The 19169-nt window shown below is 37.4% G+C and overlaps 1 protein-coding gene across 3 annotated transcripts in view; it reads right to left on the bottom strand.

Annotated features, from left to right (window-relative positions):
• Nucleotides 1–19169, bottom strand: part of UVRAG (UV radiation resistance associated) — a 335807-nt gene that overhangs the window by 108120 nt on the left and 208518 nt on the right. For all 3 annotated transcript variants that reach the window (XM_023209367.1, XM_023209368.1, XM_023209369.1), the window contains one exon: nt 16123–16288. In XM_023209367.1, coding sequence (XP_023065135.1) covers nt 16123–16288 — 166 coding nt within the window. The remainder of the gene's footprint in view (nt 1–16122; nt 16289–19169) is intronic.

Raw genomic sequence — 19169 nt, 5'->3', positions numbered from 1 at the left:
GTGCAAGAAACTCTGTTTAAATCAAATTAGTCATATATTTATTACAACCAATTTGTGATCCAAAATACTTTATAGATAGGTTCCTATCCTTTGAATAAATGTATTTTAATATTAACCACTTAAAGCTAGTAATCTTTGAAAGTAAGTTTAATTTTTACTTAGACTAAATATTAAATTATAAACATACTCTTCACTTATATATGCCTAAATGTTAACTGTTCAGCAATGTAAAGTGAATTCACTTACGAGGCAAGGCGAGAAAGTGGAAGCTCTGGTTCATGGAAAGGTGTAGTATCTGCTTTGTGCCAGTGTACATGTTTCATTACATCTGGGTCACTTGGAAGCTCCTAATCCTATTCCATACCCAGCAGCTCAGATGCTTAGGGGCCATCTCATCAAGCATGCCTCTGCTGGCTACCTCCAACCCAACCCTGCGCTGATCTCTAGCATGGGTCTTATTATGTGGAGAATGACTCTCTGCTGACTTGCTGTGCACCCTGATGCCAGTTCACAGCCAGGTAACTTTACCTAATTCTAGTATCTTCTGCAGTGATTAGTATGTCCTAGCGCTCAATAAACACAGTTGGCTTTCTTGTGATGTCCCCTCTTATAATTTAACTATCTTGTGATTTAACTATATATGAATTAAACGTTATATCAGTTTTTCATTTTCAATGAATTAGAGAAGAAAAGTAACTATTAAAAACTAATTGATCACTTAACCTGATTCAGAAATTACTTTTGGTGATCATCCTTACTAATTGTAAATAATCTAAAAGAGAGGTATAAAAATATGGTAGTTAAAACTATCTGAATTAAAGAGTGACATAAATTTGTTTTATAATGATACCATTACCCAGGACATAAATGTTATTATCCTTAGAAAATTGTCTAGAGAACTATTATAATGAGATGCTTTTGGAAGCTAAAATAATTTCATATGTACCTAAAAATAACTTTTACTCTTTCCTTCCATTCATTTTTGTCAGAAAACCAAAATATTGCCCAAATTACCTACTGCAAACTCTCTGGCTTGATATAATTACCCTCATTCTCCCATTCTTTGCTTACCAAAAGATTCAAACATGTAAGAATTAAAAACAGAGCTACTTTCATGCAACACCAATAAAATAAAGCTTTATTTATTAAATTCAATGATTAATTCATATCAGAACACAAAGCATCTATGCTCTCCTATGATAAATATTAATGGACTGCAAATGGTTAGTCCATGAACTACTGGCGCGCTCACTGATGTGTTGGGACTCCTATTGAGAAACACTGATTTCACATATACTAATAATGTAACAGTACTGAACTCAGGACATTATTAACCAAATGTATTATTCCTCTGTCCAATACCCCCAGCTCCTGCAAGCATTATTACACTGGACTCTACTTTGATTTCAATATGCTGAAAACTAGAAAAGCAGTAAGTTCAGGCTGGGGTCACATGTCAGAGTCATCTGGTTTTCTTTCTTATCCCACTGTCCCATTACATTACTGTATTTTAATTTTGTTGGTTACAGAAAGCTGAGATGACAATAATACTAGAGAAGACTTCCTCATCCAGATAATAACATCAGCACTATAAAAGCACACTTCATTAAAAACAACACACACAACAATATACCTCCAAGTGTCAGTGATGAAATAGCTGCACAATTTCTCTTGACTCATTTTCCACATTTCCCCTCTCAGTGGAATGCCTAATCTTCACAAGGTGTTCATTTCCTGTCTCACCCAGCAGCCACCTTCTGCATTTTTATTTTGTTGATCTCTACTGCCTGAATTTCCATGGGGATTCCTCATTTAAAACATGTTCTTTGCTCACACCCGTGAACATAAGCCCATCAGTGCTGATGCCTGTGCCTTGGATTACAACAAGCACAGAAGTTAATAGCTGGCCATGGTCCCAAGGGACTCTGTGAAATAATGATTGTCCTGGCCAGAGCATCCAGAGTTAAAACAATGGGCCACAGAGTAGAGTGTCAGATTACCTAATAGAATTTGCAAAAATGGAATGTTCCTTTTACTCTCCTAATTCAATAAATATTTATTGAGTGTCTACAAAATACAAGCCTCTCTGCAAGGCAGGGAAGTCTGACACCAAGTAAGATGCAGTTTCTACCCTGAAAATATTTCAGACAAGGATAAATAACTCAAATACACTACCTGCATCATTGAGTTCAGCTGTTATTAAATTAAAGTACATATAAAAGAACTTCATTTCTGTGATACCATATAGATAGAATTGTTCACAGGAATCCGAAAGAATTACAGTTTACCAAACTATGGGAAATCAAGAAAGAGTTTATGAGGAAAGTTTAGATACTAAGGGAGGGCTTCATGTACAAGCACAGTTGTGATACTAGAGATGGCTAGGGAAGGCTTTCCAGATAAATAGCATGGACAATGAGTATCAAGGTAGGAAATACTGTGATGTGTTTGGAAAACAACCAATTATTCAGTCTGACTGAAGCATAGGTTACGAACTGGGAAGGAACCTGGAGATACGACTAAAAAAGTAAATAGTGGGCCAGGTTGAGAACTAGTTAGTTTGAAAATGCTCTGCATTCCTTGTAAGAATAAGGGCTTCAGCATTCACTAACCCATATCTTCCAAGGCCCACATGCTTACATGACTACTTAGTAGACTGTAGATAGTAAACTCTCGGCCTATTTGAGGTACAGACATACATTGGATATATTGCAGGTTTGGTTCCAAACCACTGCAGAAAAGTTAGTATCTTGGCCGGGTGTTGTGGCTCACACCTGTAATCCCAGCATTTTGGGAGGGCGAGGCAGAAGTATCGCTTGAGGCCAGGAGTTCGAGATCAGCCTGGTCAACATAGCGGGACCCTGTCTCTACAAAAAAATAAAAATAAATAAAGTGAGTATCTCAATAAAGAGTGACTCACACAATTTTTTTTTGTTTCCCGGTATATATGAAAATAGCATTATGTTTTAAAAATATCTTTGAACATGTGTTCATGAAAAAAATTAAAGAAAATACAAAATATACAGTTTAAAACAACGTAAATATCTTAATTTAAAAACATACTATTGCTAAAAACTGCTAATGATCATCTGAGCCTTCAGACAGTCATAATGTTTTTGCTGGTGGAGGGTCTTGCCTAGTTGGCAATAGCTGTTGATTAATCAGGGTGGTGGTTGCTGAAGGTTGGAGTGGCTGTGACAATTTCTTAAAATAAGACAACAATGAGGTTTTTGGCATCAACTGACTTTGCCTTTCATGAAAGATTTCTCTGCAGCATACAATGCTGTCTGATAGCATTTACCCACAGTAGAACTTCTTCTACAATTGGAGTCAATCCTTCCTCTCAAACTCTGCCACTTCCTTGTCAACTAAGTTTATGTAACATTCTAAATTCTTTTTTTTACATCATGTTCACTAGAATTAGGTTCCATCTCAAGGAACCACTTTCTTTGCTCATCTATAAGAAGCAACTCCTCATCGTTAAACTTTTATCATGAAATAGCTGTTTCTTCCACTGAAGTCTTGAACCCTTCAAAATCATCCATGAGGTTTGGAATCAACTTCTTCCAAACTTCTGTTAATGCTGATATTTTTATCTCCTCCCATGAATCATGAATATTCTGAATGGCATTTAGAATGATGAATACTGTCCAGAAGGTTTTCAGGGGACTCTGCCCAGATCCATCAGAGGAATCACTATGTATGGCAGTTACAGCCTTATGAAATGTGTTTCTTAAATAAGAGGACTTAAAAGTCATCCATGGGCTGTGGAATGGATACTGTGTTAGCAGGCATGAAGACAACTTTCATCTCCTTGTACATCTCCATGAGTGCTCGTGGGTAACCACATGTTTTCAATGAACAGTAAGATTTTGAAAGGAATATTTTTTCTGAGCCGTAGGTCTCAACAGGAGCCTTAAAATATTTAATAAACCATGTTGTAAACAGATGTACTGTCATCTAGGATTTGATGTTACATTCATAGAACACAGAGTATAGTTAGCATCATTCTTAAGGGCCCCAGGATTTTCAGAGTGGTTACTGAACATTAGCTTAAAGTTAGCAGCTGTATTAGCCCCTAATAAAAGAGTCAGCCTTTCCTTTGAATCTTTGCAGTCAGGCATTGACTTCTCCTTTCCAGCTATCAAAGTCCTAGATGGCATTTTCTTCCAACAGAAGGCTATTTTGTCTACCTTGAAAATCTGTTTAGTGTAGCCACCTTCATCAATGCTCTTAGCTAGATCTTCTGGATAACTTGCTGTGCTTCTCTATCAGCACTTCCTGCTTCACCTTGTACTTCTATGTTCTAGGGATGGCTTCTTCCCTTAAACCTCATTAACACAACCTCTGTAGCTTCTAACTTTTCTCCTGCAGCTTCCTTGTTTCTCTCAGATTTCAAATAACTGAAGAAAGTTAGGTCCTTGCTCTAGATTAGGCTTTGGCTTACAGGAATGTTGTGGCTGGTCTGATTGTTTATCCAGACCACTAAAACTGTATCCATATCAGCAATAAGTCTTTTCACTTTCTTATCATTTACATGTTCACTGGAGTAGCACTTTTAATTTCTTTCAAGGACTTTTCCTTTGAATTTACAACTTGGCTGTTTCACCCAAGAGGCCTAGCTTTCAGCCCATCTCAGCTTTTCACATGCTTTCCTCACTAAGCTCAATCATTCCTAGCTGTTAATTTAAAATGAGATACTGGAACTATTCCTTTCACTTGAACACTTAGAGGCCATTATAGGGCTATATTAATTGGTCTAGTTTCAATAATGTTGTGTCTCGGGGAATATGGAGGTTCGAGGAGAGGGAGAGAGATGGGGAAGAGCTGGTCAGTGGAGCAGTCAGAACACACACAACATTCATTAACTTTGCCATCTTATATGGGTGTGGTTTGTACTTCCCAAAATAATTACAACAGTAACATGAAAGATCACTGATTATAGGTCATAATAGATATAATAATAATGAAAAGCTTGAAATATTGTGAAAGTTTATAAAATGTGACACAGACACACAAAGTGAGCACATACTGTTGGAAAAATACCACTGACAGACTTGCTTGATGCAAGGTTACCACAAACCTTCAATTTGTAAAAAATACAGTCTCTATGAAGTACAACAATGCAAAATGCAATAAAATGAGGTATGCCTATAAACAGACAAGACTTCAGACTTACACCAGTTTTCACCCCTGCATTATAGGGAACTTCACTAGTCCTTTGCACTTAGACCACTGACTTACAGATGATGTACCTCACAGCACTATTACAAAAGGGAACACAGTACTTTCCCACTGGGTTACATTTTTAATTCTCCTTACCCTTTATTAGGCCCATCTTCTATCTAGCACATAGAATAAAAACTTACATGCCTAGGATTCCTATTGCAAAGCTCAACGTATACATAATAGTAGTTCCAAAATTTTGTTAAGCATTTTCTGTATACCAAGCACTGTGCTTATTTAATCCTTATAACAACCTAGTGGCATAGTGACATAGGTACTATGCCAGGAGAACCAAGACTCAGAGAGGAGAACACTGCCACAGTCACTCAGCAATAAGAGAGAAGCCAACATGACCCCAAAGCCCAAAATAATTGGAAATAAAAAACAAAAATTTTGTCGAGTTTAAATAATTGGAGACGAGAGAAAAAAAGAGATGCATTTTGCACCATACCTTTTAGAGGAAAAACAAATGTCAAGTGAACTAACTAATAAATATGACGTGAATAATTAACATTTTCAGTGAGAACGTAACACAGTAACTCTGCTTAATATTCAGAGATTCACATTACTGCATTCTTTACAAGAGTGCTTTCCCTAAATCAGGAAAAAGGAATATTTCAGGCTCCAGTACAGACCCATTTTGATAAAAATAATTCTTCTATCTCCTATATGTTTGCTTTACAAGTACTATACTTAATAATTAGCACTTCATCTTCTGGGCTTGCCTCTCCTCAGGGGGGCATATCAAAATGAATGCTTAGTTAACTTGTATGACCTCACTTCATCTTTCAACCTGTTTCTCCATTTGTGAAATGAAGGGTTCAATCAGATGACGGAATATTATTCCGACTGGTTCTAAAATACAGTAAAGTCTACAATTCTGCATGGACTTTTTTATTTTTTCATCTTTATTTCTGTTTCATGGTGTACTGTTAGGTAATTACAGAGAGTTGGACTACAGACACTTGGGAAAGTTTTCACATGAACAGAGATTTTTCAAGTTAGGTCAAATTCTTGTAATCAAGTGGAAAATCCAAAAGAACTAATAATTTCATTCATTTCAGTAGTATTAGTCACCCTGAAAAATATTTGCTTAATTATACTTTAAAGTTGCATGGCAAGGAAAATAGAAAACCAAAGCATTTGGTCCACTCTTTTCCACTGCCTCAAGTCATCGTATTTATCATCCAATTTAAAGGTTTGGGGTCTGGGTCTACTGAGTGCTCTAAATGCCAACATCTGAGCAACAACCTATAATAAAATGAAGATGAAAGGTTATAAGAAATGTTCTAATTTATAGGATACACAGAAGAGAGTTGAAAATGAAAGACATAGCATTTAAATCTAACCATGATTCCCCACTTCTGGAAGAAGGCTATCAGATTTAATTGGATGCCATGAAAGCAAACAGATGCTAATTTAGTGAAAACAGCAATTATTTCTGTACTCTCTGCACTAAAATAGTTTGATTAACAAACAGAAGCTGAGAATTTTTAAGGAAGGAAGATGTAATTTTTAATATAAGATGTTGTCAACAGGTGTTTAAGTATGCCTGAAGCAGTTAATAATAGAAATGAGGAGTTAGAATTACAGCAGTCTGAAAACTGTAGTTCTGGAATTTTCATTTATGTTTTCAATATCAGCTTTTTACCAACAAAATCCTGGGCGCTAGTCACTATTTCTACAGAAAACTTGTTACTTACACAAATAAAGCTCAAGGTATTCTAATTGCTTCAAGAAGAGGCCATCAGAAAGACATTTTCATTCATTTATTTATCAAGTCAGTGTTGCTCAGCCAAGAGGTAGGCTGAGGGAATACAGAGATAAGGAATCAGCCTGCTCACTGCTACTCTGCATGCTCCTTTGTCTCTTCCCTCTTGGCAAAATGCAACCTAGTTATGCAGAACGGGAAGGTCCATAAACCTCTAGACCTGTCTATGTGGCTGCAAGAATAATAAAAAACACAGGTCATAAGACCTGGGGACCTGTTTGGCCAACCTCTTTATACATTGGATATATGACCTCTTTATGCACCTAGTCACAAAAAAGGTGTTAGACCATTCCACTCTAATGAGAATCGGGTCCACATGCAATGACTATGATCCTGGCCCAATATTATCTGATTTTGAACACATCACAATTTCTTTATACGTTAGAAATTCTGTCTTGAAAAGAAATCAGAATCAATCAGGTAAAAAGGGCAACTCTTGGGGTTTTGGTAAGGTCAGGATCCTCCATAGGAACAAACGTAACTACACAAAATCAAGGAAACAGCATTACCATTTCTCTAAGTTCCAGTAACTCTACAACAGAAAAATAGCTGACCATCTTTTAGAGATGTATAAAAGTATCGCTGTGAGCAGGCCAGAAAGTTTCAAACGTGCCTGCCAATTATACCAGCCCCGCTTCTCCTCCTGAGAATAAAACAAACTTCAGACATCTTTTAAGGCCCTGAAAAAGCCATATGCTCTGATCAGCTAGGCCCTAACTCATGGCTTGTTTCACTAATCCATTCTGAATTTATTATCTACCAGACAGTTAAGTAGCACAATAACAAAGACTAACAAATTTCATTCCAAAAATCACTTTAAAACATACTTTTCAGTCCTCAGTGAAAGAAGTAGGGGGTGGAGGAACATTGCAGCTGGACTCTGGTTACATTCTTCATGTTTTGTGGTCTGAGCCTCACAGTGAAATGCAGCAAAGATTTCAGAGTTTCCCTTTACAGAATGCAGGTGCACAAGTAATGGTTTAGGCAAGGCATCAGTCGAGGCCTGTGTTTCAAACCGGCCAGACAAAGAAAAGAAATTGGTCTTGTTTTCTTCCAGCAAAACTGGCTAAATAGAGCTTTGAACTCTAACATCTGACGTGCTAATAGCCAGATGAGACAGGTAATCAGAGAGAGGAGAGGCTGAAAATTCCTAGGGCCATTACATTAATTATAATTTATCCAATGAGTCACTCAATTTCTACTTGCCGTCTCCCATGAAGATCTGATTCCATCTAATGTCCTGGAAAAGTTTACATCAAAATTGAAAACAAGAGAAAGAAAAACCACGTCTAATCTGCTCTTTCAGTGATCCAGGCTAAGAATAACTGAGGCATAAGCATAATCAATAAATATATTTCTATTTATATATTTATTTATACATCTATGTTGCTCCAAAAAGGATTTGAAGTACTTCACAAAAATGCATAAAACCAGCTGAAACACTTAATAGTTCATAAAATCTAAGACAGCACCAATTGTAAAATGCATCATTAACTTATGTAACACTAAGAAAAGTACTATCAATTATAATATAACATGCCAGTAATTAAAAGATGCATCTCATTTTTATCAATATTAAAATGCCCAAAATGTATATATCAAAATCAACAAAATACAATGTGTTTCAGCAAAAGGAGGAAGATAGTGGCAGAATATAAAATTCATTCACCAAAATGCAATTCCTGTGGTTCCTCTGGCTGCCAAAGAAAAAAGGGGTAACATAATCACCTAAAACCAGCTGGCCTTACCAGATCACTTGAGAAAAATCAATCAATCAATCAAGAAATCACTGCTGCTACTCACACTGGGCAGCATGCTACTTGAAATTGCCCACATATTAAGTTGCTACTTCACAAATTAAAGTATGCAACTGATCTAGAGCAAGAATATTTACCATCTCAAGGAACACTCTTCCTGCAAGTTCCGAAAGAGATTTTCCTGGATAACTAATTTTAAAGTCATATTATCATGAAAAATTTTGATAAAAATCTGGAAAGACACTTAATTTGAACATTATGGCACTAGGAGAAGGCTGGTTGGAAATAGCCCAGTCTCCAGAGAACTACAAGGTGATCTTTCTTAAGTATGTATCTGGTCATGGTATTCTCTTTTGCTTAAAATCATCTAGGCGTCCCTTCATCCCTTATAAGCCACGTTTTTCATCATTGTAAACAAACCAAATGATGTCAGCAAAAATGGTACAATAGATACAGCCAAAGACCTATCTCTCCAGGGAAACACCTAAAAAAAAAAAATCAAGAAAAATCATCAAAATCAACTTTGTCAAACCCCCGGAAAATAGTCAAAGGTTTTTATCAATTGTCTGAAAGTCAAATCAAGAAAAAGGAAACTCAAAACCAGGAATAAAGTTTTGCAGCTTTTTGACTTGCCCTGGCCCTACTCTCCTCTCCAGCTCAGCATAGATCTTGAAGATGACAGCCTGCCCTCTCAGTATGGCACCTCATTTTTTGATCTTGAGAGAACAGACCAGATTCTTATTTAAAAAAAAAAAAAAAGTGTGTCTGTTCTAACTTGTCTGGTGGCTACCTGAAGGACTAATGCGAGTTACTTTCCCTTGTTCCTCAACTAGTCTGAACTCGCTCAGAACTGAAAAGCAGCTAACAATGTTCAAGTAATAAGGCAAACAAACAACCCAGAGCCACCTGGGGCAAAAAATATTACAGTTCAGACACAAAACAGATTGCCTAAAGCCTGGGAAGAAAAGCTGCAGAGTTTCTTTGAGAAATTTGGTCATTCAAAAATGTCCAAGTATACTGGGGAATTTAGAAGCTACATTCATGCCCAAAACAAGATGCATATTCAGAAAAAACCTGAAGAGCCTACACTTTCCCCTCTGGCTGACAGCTAGGCTCAGTGCAACCAGAAAGTGAAAGCTAAGGCCTTCAACTGAAATTAAAGGACCATAGATAGTAACTTGAAGCTGTATAAAGAAATAAAAATCCAGAAAAGGTAATTACATATGTAAATAAAAGATATTACTATGGGCACACAACACATAATAATGCAATTTGTGACAACAACATAAAGATGAGAGGGAGGAACAGAGGTGTATAAAAACAGAGTTTTTATATGCTACTGAAGCTTACTGGTATCCGTTCAAACTAGAATGTTATAAGTGTAGGATGTTAATTAAAATCCCCATCATAACCATAAAAAATCTATAAAATACACAGAAAAGGAAATGAGAAAGGAATCAAAAGGGTACACCTCAAAAAATATCAACTAAGCACAAAAGAAGGCAGTAATAAAGGAAATAAGACACACAAAAAAGCATAAGACATACAGAAAACAAACAGCAAAGTGGCGTTTTTTCCCTACCAGTAACTAAGTGTAAGTGGATTACAAACTCTAATCCAAAGGCAGAGACTGGAGGAATGCATAAAAGACATGCTCCAACTATACACCATCTTCAAGGGACTTATTCTAGATCAAAAGGTTCAAAGTGAAAAGATGGGAAAGATAGTCCATGCAAATAGTAACCAAAGGAGAGCTGGGGTGGTTATACTAACATCAGATAAAACAGTCTTTTGGTCAAAAGTTGTTATAAGAGGCAAAAATATACCAATAAAAGGGTCAATTCATCAGGCAGACATAACAAGAAATATGTGCACAAAACAACAGAGGTCTAAAATATACGAAGCAAATGTTGACAGAACTGAAAGGAGAAATATACAGTTTTACAGTAATAGTTGAAGAATTCAACAGCCGACTCTCAATCATAAATGGAACATTTAGACAGAAGATCAATAAGGAAACAGAGGACTTTGAGAACATCATCAACCAACTAGATCTAACAGACATAAATAGAACACTGCATCTAATGACAGCAGAATACACATTTTTCTCAAGTGCATGTGGAATGTTCTCCAGGACAGACAATACATTAGGCCACAAAACAAGTCTTCATAATTTAAAAAATATTGAAATCATAAAACTAACATCTCTGCTTCTCTGTCACAATGGAATAAAATGAGAAATGAATAACAAAAGGAAAACTAGAAAATTCACAAATATGGAAAAATTAATGCTCTCTCTCTCTTTCCATTCTTTTTGAGACAAGGTCTTCCTCTGTTGCCCAGGCTGGAGTGCAGTGCTACAATCTCGGCTCACTGCAGCCTTCGCCTCCTGCGCTTAATCAATTATCCCACCTCAGCTTCTTGAGTAGCTGGGACTACAGGTGCCCACCACCACACTCAGCTAATTTTTGTATTTTTTGTAAAGACAGGGTCTCGCCATGTTGTGAAGGCTGGTCTCAAACTCCTGGCCTCAAAGTATCTGCCTGCCTTGGCCTCCCAGAGTGCTAGGATTACAGGCGTGAGCCACCACGCCCAGCCAAACAATGCTCTCATAAACAACCAGTGGTCAATAAAGAAATCACAAGGAAATTAGAAAATACTTTGACATTAATTAAAAAAAAAAAACATAAAAAAATGGGGTGTGGAAACTGTTTTATAGGTGTAAACATTGGGTAAAGATCTCATTAACCTAAGATGCCATCTTTAAGAAACTACAGGAAAAAGAAAATAAAACACAAAGCTAGCAGAATGAAGGAAATAATAAAGATAAGAGCAGACATATACAAAATGGAGAGCAAAAAAACACTAGAGAGAATCAATAAAACCACAAGTCAGTTCTTTGAAAAGAAATTGACAAATCTTTAGCTAGACTAACTGTGAAAAAGAGGAAAGAAACTGCAGTAAAATGAGAAATGAAAGTGGGGACATTACTCCAAACCTTACAGAAATGAAAAGGATTATAAGAAAACACCATGAGGAGGGTGAAGCAAGATGGCTGAATAGATGCTTTCACTGATTGTTCCCCTGCTAACCTTGCAGGAACACCAATTTAACAACCATCTACACACATAAAAAAGCACCTACATAAGAACCAAAAATCAGGCAAGCAATCACAGTACCTGGTTTTAACCTCATATAGCTGTAAAAGGCACTGAAGAGGGTAGAGAAGACAGACTTGAATTGCTGACGCCGCCCCTTCCCCATTCCTGTCGCAGCGGCCATGACATACAGAGCATCTGTGCTCTTGAGGGAGGGAGAGCACAGTGATTGTGGTACTTTGCATTGAACTCAGTGCCGCTCTGTCACAGTGGGAAACAAAACTGGACTAAACTCAGCCAATGCCCATCCATGGGGGCAACATTTAGATCAGCCCTAGTCAGAGGGGAATCGCCTATCCCAGTGGTTAGAACTTGAGTTTTGGCAAACCTTTCTACCATGGAAAAGGTGCTCTGGGGTTCTAAATAATCTTGAAAGACAGTCTAGGCCATGAAGACTGCAATTCCTAGGTAAGTCCTAGTGCTAGTGCTGGCCTTAGAGGCAATGGACATGGGAAACTAGCCAGGGTGGCTAAGGAAGTTCTTGTGACACCCCTTCATCAACCGCAGGCAGTGCAGTTTGCAGCAAAAAAAAAAAAAAAAAAGACTCCTTCCTTCTGCTTGAGAGGAGAAGGAAGCGACTTTGTCTTGCATCTTGGATACCAGCTTAGCCACAATAGGATAGGGCACTGGGCAATCATGAGGCCCCCATTCCAGACCCTAGCTCCCAGATGACGTACCTAGACACACGCTTGGCCAGAAGGGAATGTATTGCCTTGAAAGGAAGGACCAAGTCCTGGCAGGATTCACCACCTGTGACCAAAAAGCCTTTGGGCTCTGAAGAACCAGGAGTAATACCCAGACAGGAAGCCATGGGCTTTGGGTGAGACTCTGAGATGTTCTACTTTCAGGTACCAGCTTGGCCACAGTGGAGTAGAGCACAAAATGGGCTTTTGGGGTCTCTGATTCCAGGCCTTGGCTCTTGGATGACATTTCTGGACCTGTTCTGGTCCAGAGGGGAGCCCTTTGCTCTGAAATGTGAGTCCCAGGTGTGGCAGCATTTGCCACAAGCTAACTGAAGAGCCCTTGAGCCTTCAGCAAACATCAGTGATAGCCTGGCAGTACCCACCAGGGGTCTACAGTGATGGTGGCCATGTGGAGAGAATCCTCTGCCTGTGATACAGAGAGGGAAGAGTTACAATTTAAGTGCCAGCTTAGCTGCAATAGAATAGAGCACCAGATAGATTTCTAAGGCTTTGGACTTTAGTCTTTGGCTCCCAAACAGCATCTCTGGACCTGCTCAGGGGCTGGGGGAAACTTGCTGCCCTGAAGGGAAGGACACAATCCTGGCTGGCTTCACCACCTGCTAATTGTAGAGCCATAGGGTCTTAAGCAAACATAGGTGGTAGCCAGGTAGAGGTTACACAGAGCCTAGGGTAAGACCCAGTCCTATGCTGGTGTCAGGTCTGAACCAGGGAAATCCCAGTGGTGGAGGCCACGAGGGTGATTGTGTCCCCCTACTCCCAGCTCCAAGCAGCTCAGCATAAAGAGAGACTCTGAGAAAAATAAGGGTAGAGAACAGGAGTCTCTGCCTGGTAATCCAGAGAAGTCTTTTGGATCTTATCCAAGACCACCAAGTGGTACCTCTACAAGACTGCAAGAACTACAGTGTTACTGAGCTTAGGGTTCCCCTTAATGCAGATACAGCTTAGATCACAACATCTAAGTCCTTTCAAAAACTTGGAAAACCTTCTCAAGAAAGACAGGTATAAACAAGCCCACACTGTGAAGACTACAGTAAATACCTAAACTCTTCAATGCCCAGACACTGGCAAACATCCACAAGCATCAAGGCCATCAAGGAAAACATGACCTCTCCAAATTAACTAAATAAGGCATCAGGGACCAATTCTGGAGAAACAGAGATATGTGATCTTTCGGACAGAGAATTCAAATTAGCTGTTTTGTGGAAACACAAAGAAATTCAAGACAATACAGAGAAGGAATTCAGACTTATATCTGATAAATTTAACAAAGAGATTGAAATAATTAAAAAGAATCAAGTGGATATTCTGGAGGTGAAAAATGCAACCGAAATATTGAAAAACACATTAAAGTCTCTTAATAGAAGCATTGATCAAGGAGAAGATAGAATTAGTGGTCTGGAATTCAGGCTATTTGAAAATGCTCAGTCAGAGGAGACAAAATAAAAAAGAATAAAAAAGAATGAAGCATGCCTACAGAACTAGAAAAGAACCTCAAAGGGCAAACTTAAGAGTTACTGGCTTTAAAGAGGAGGTAGAGAAAGAGATAGGAGTAGAAAAGAATAATAACAGAACTTCCCAAACCTAGGAAAAAATATCAATATTCAAGTACAAGAAGGTTACAGAACACCACACAGATTTAAGTCAAAGAAGACTACACCTCAAAGCCTTTAACAATGCTTAAATGCTTTTTATATACTTCCCAAAGGTCAAGTATAAAGAGAAGATCCTAAAAGCAGCAGGACAAAAGAAACAAGGATAAATATAAATAAAGCAGTGGCAAAAAATGCTATAAAATCACACAATGGCCTGTAATCCCAGCACTTTGGCAGGCCGGGGAGGGCGGATCATGAGGTCAAGAGATTGAGACCATCCTGGCCAACATGGTAAAACCTCATCTCTACTAAAAATACAAAAATTAGCTGGGTGTGCTGGTGCACACCTGTATTCCCAGCAACTCGGGAGGCTGAGGCAGGAGAATCGCTTGAACCTGGGAGGTGAAGATTGCAGTGAGCCAAGATTACACCACTGCACTCCAGTCTGGCAACAGAGCAAGACTCTATCTCAAAAAAAAAAAACAACAACAACAAAAAAAGAAAAAAACACACAATGGAACCAAATAATTGGATTACATTAGCAATCAAATAGTTTTTCGCAATAAAGCTCTATCATTTAATTTTTTTTAAAAAAAGAAACAAGTAACATACAATGGAGCTCCAATTCATCTGGCAGTAGACTTTACAGTGGAAGACTAACAGGACAGGAGAGAGTGGTATTACACATTTAAAGTGCTGAAGGCAAAAAAAGAAAAGTACAATATGCATACTTGATTTATTAGTCTGATATAAATTGGTACCTTTACCATTTTCCAGACAATGCTAAGATCAGAGAGCACTTTAACCCCACTCAACCCTTTTTACTTTTTGTGTTAGAACTATGCACTATAAACCTACATATATTATTATGTATATGCATGTTATATTTAAGAAGACATTAGTATTTATTTATAGTCAAAATGAATTTAGATATACATCTTTATCCTTTCTCTTATTCTTTGTTCCATACTGTATTTCCATGTTTCTGTTTGAAATTATTTTTATTCTTCCTTTAGTATTTCCTTTACTGTAGGTCTGCTGGGATACATCTTCTCAGTTTTGATGGTCTGAAATATCTTTATTTTGCCTGTACTTTTGAATAATATTTTCACTGAGTATAGAATTCTAAGTGGACAGTTGCGTTTTTTCAGTATTTTAAAATGTCACCGCATCACCTTCTGGCTTCTGTTGTTCCACTGAGAAATCAGCTTTGTCTTACTATCAATCTTTTCAAGCTATCATGTCTTTCTCTCTAGTTGCTTTTAGTATTTTCACTTTATCTTTGATATTTAGCTGTTTAATTTCCCCAGGTATGTTTTCTTTATTGTCATTCTGTTTTGTTAGTGCTTCTTGAATTTGTAATTTCACGGCTTTTGTTAAATTTGAAAATTCTTAGTCATTATCTCTTAAAATTTTGTGTTTACCCCACAATCTTTCTAGCCTCCCTGTGCCTGAAATTACATGTATATTAGACACTTGTATTTTCTACTGACCTATCTTCCAATTCACTAATCCACTTTTCAGCTACGTTCAATCTGCCATTATATCTTTTCCTAGTTAGATCTCTGACAAATCTTTTAACATTTCACTTGTTGAGTGGCAGGCAAAAGGTACTAAGTGAATATTTGTAGATCATCTGACACTTATCCTCACAAAAGTAAGCAGAAAGTAAATGAAACTTAAGTAAATATTTGCTACCATTAGCAATTTTTGGAAGCTCAGGGGTTGAGTCATTAAAATTTATATGAATAACTAGTTTCATATAACAACTATATTTGATTTAAATGAAATGGAGCACTCTACAAAGGTTATATAAAAGTTGTCATAATTTAGGTTACATTTTATATATTTTATTATACCCCACGTTTTATACTGGCTTGATGTTAAAATCATTTTTTTAAAAAATACACTTACTCTCTCTCCTTTTCCGTCAGTTTGTCATTGATATTGTCTTTGATTGTTGATCTAGACCCCTTATGAATTATAGGATATCTGAGGGGCACTTGTAGGAAAAAGGAAATCATGGAGACCAAATGTGCAGTATAACCAAGGGCAACAGCAATGCTTCCATCATCTTTTGCTGTAAATTCAAAAGCAGAGGAAAAGAAAATAACTATTTACCTTATCAATAACCACAAGACAATAAATCATTTTCAAAGAATATTTTATAAAAATATGTGGTACATAAAATATTAATCACTTATCTAAATTATATAAATGTTATGCAAATTTAAACATATTACCAAGACTTGAAACTTCATGTACTAACTGTATTTTAAACTGTTTCCCAATAATTAATGTGATGAGATTAACATTTGATATATACCTTAAAGCAAGAACTCTTACTATATCCAGATAACCATTGCTTTCTTTCCCAGCATTTTTACAGGGAGAATTAATACTTGAATCTATTACATGAAATGAAAATTAGCTTCAGAGGTTTAAACATAACAAACACACTATACAGTGGTTATACATTTTATTCATTAACAATTTCCTAGGCAATACAGTTGTACTATTTTACAAAATTATTAATTCTAAAGAGAAATGAAATGGTATAATCATTCTTATGGGGTATGTTCTTGATATTGAAAAAGACAGTGTTACATAAATAAGTCTATGAAGTGTAATATGGGTTAAGGGGGAAACGTTTTAAACAGCAAAAGCAAAAGGTGAAAAACACACTGTTCATATACCACCCTATTTATGCAATATAGGTGGAAGCAACTCCTAGGAAAAAATGCAGGTATCTTATAATCAGACATAAGCATCTAGTTTTCAAAAAGCCACAGATAATTACATTTTTAAAACTTATCCAGATTTCTGCCACTATCTATCAAGTGAGAAATGATGATTCAGGGGCTAAGAACAGGGAGTAATACAACAGAAAGTTTTAAACTTCCCCCAAGAGGAAGGAAACAGGATCTTCTTGGTATACAGTACTCCTAAATGCTTTTAAAAGTGCACAAGTACATGTGTGTGCACTCATACACTGAAACATTTAACACATAATCTGGAATATCCCATCTGGCTAGAGAAGAAGGGCTGAAATGATCACAATGGCCATGGCTTGACTATTCCCTGACTTCTTTTTTTTTTTGAGACAGAGTCTCGCTCTGTCGCCCAGGCTGGAGTGCACTGGCCAGATCTCAGCTCACTGCAAGCTCCGCCTCCCAGGTTTACGCCATTCTCCTGCCTCAGCCTCCCGAGTAGCTGGGACTAGAGACGCCCGCCACCTCGCCCGGCTAGTTTTTTGTATTTTTTTTTTAGTAGAGACGGGGTTTCACCGTGTTAGCCAGGATGGTCTCGATCTCCTGACCTTGTGATCCGCCCGTCTCGGTCTCCCAAAGTGCTGGGATTACAGGCTTGAGCCACCGCGCCCGGCCTATTCCCTGACTTCTAAGGGTGGCTTTAACCTCAATTACTAATAACATTTTCGCATTCTTCTTTCTATTTCTACTTAATTATCTAAGCACTACCTTCTTATGGTAGAAGTGCCACTATAGCCATCCATTCCTCAGTGAATTCTCGATCCTTAACTACCATAGCAGACTATTGGTTTTTCTTTGGTAGTCTTATAAAAAGAGGTAACTATTTATATATGCATTTTATATATATACTTTTTTCCATCCAGAACTGTCTATGGTACTTTATATATGATATTCATTCACTTAACAATGCTAAACACCTTTTAAATGCTATTTCATTCCTTTTACAGATAGAGAAACTAAGGCTCAGAGATTAAGAAATCTTTCCAAAGTGATAGAGCTAGTAAACAGGTTGGCTTGACACCCAATCCTCCACCATTAACCAGTCTACTGTACTGTCTCAGAACTTTATTGTTAAACATTAATATAACAATTATTTTTTTTAAAAAGATGGGGTCTCACTATGTTGCTCAGGCCGACTTCAAACTCCTGGGCCCAAGCAATCTTCATGCCTCAGCCTCCCAAGTAACTGGGACTACAGGTGTGTGCCACTGTGCTCAGTATATAACAGTTTTTTAACTTGGGAGCCTGGAATGTACGAAGCATATGACACACGTGTACCACCTTAGTTTCTTCACAGTGTTCTAGTAAGAGCAAAGAACACATAAAAAGTCTGAGAATCCTCGATGACTTGCAAAGTACTCAACAGAAAATGGGCTTCTCAAGGAATGTCTGTTCTCTAAAACAAACTCACGGAAAAAAAATCAAACAGCAGTCATTTTCAACCAACTACTGAGTCATGCCCTAACTAACTAGAATCCTAATTATTTTTAGAGACCATGTCCTCTTGCCCCAGTCCCACCCAAGTACCTGAATACTACCACAATGCTTTCCTTCTGCTGAAATCCATACATCAGACTACCTTAGGGACTAAAAGTACTTTACATTATATATTTGTTACATTATAAATTCATTATCATACAATAATATAACTAAGATAAACTTTTGCAATCACTGGGTCTGATGCTACCAACTTGGAGAAGAGAGAAATGAGACCCAGGTGGTATAAATGGCTTGGTCAAAGCTATATAGGTAGAAACTATGAGTGATGAAATAACTGAGAGAATTGTGTCCACAATTCTCCAGAATATCTATATAGGTGTGGAGTCACAGCTGGAACTGTGAGTTTCTTCACAGGTCACTGAATTCTGCCTTGGGCTTTCCATAAAGATTAGGTCTTATCAAATTTAAAATAGTCCTGTCAGTAAAAGGACTTGATCTTCAATAACAACCTTTTGAAGGGAGAGGGAAAGAAGAAGAAGAGGAGGAGGACTCAAAGACAGATAATACTATGCTAAGTTGCAACTTCCCTCTATGTGCTTTATACAAAGCTTTTCCTTTCCTATATGACCTGACAGAAGAGGACCTGAAAACTTCCAGAAAGCAGCAAGCCTCTTAGATTAGCCTTTCAAGCAGGTCAAATGCAAACAATGAATATTCGAAAAATATCTATCTAATGCTAAACATTCAAGC

The sequence above is a fragment of the Piliocolobus tephrosceles genome, chromosome 13, assembly GCF_002776525.5.
Source record: "Piliocolobus tephrosceles isolate RC106 chromosome 13, ASM277652v3, whole genome shotgun sequence".
In the NCBI taxonomy this organism is placed as follows: Eukaryota; Metazoa; Chordata; class Mammalia; order Primates; family Cercopithecidae; genus Piliocolobus; species Piliocolobus tephrosceles.
Note: the sequence above shows the minus strand (reverse complement) of the source record. Positions and strands in the feature narration are given on the sequence as shown.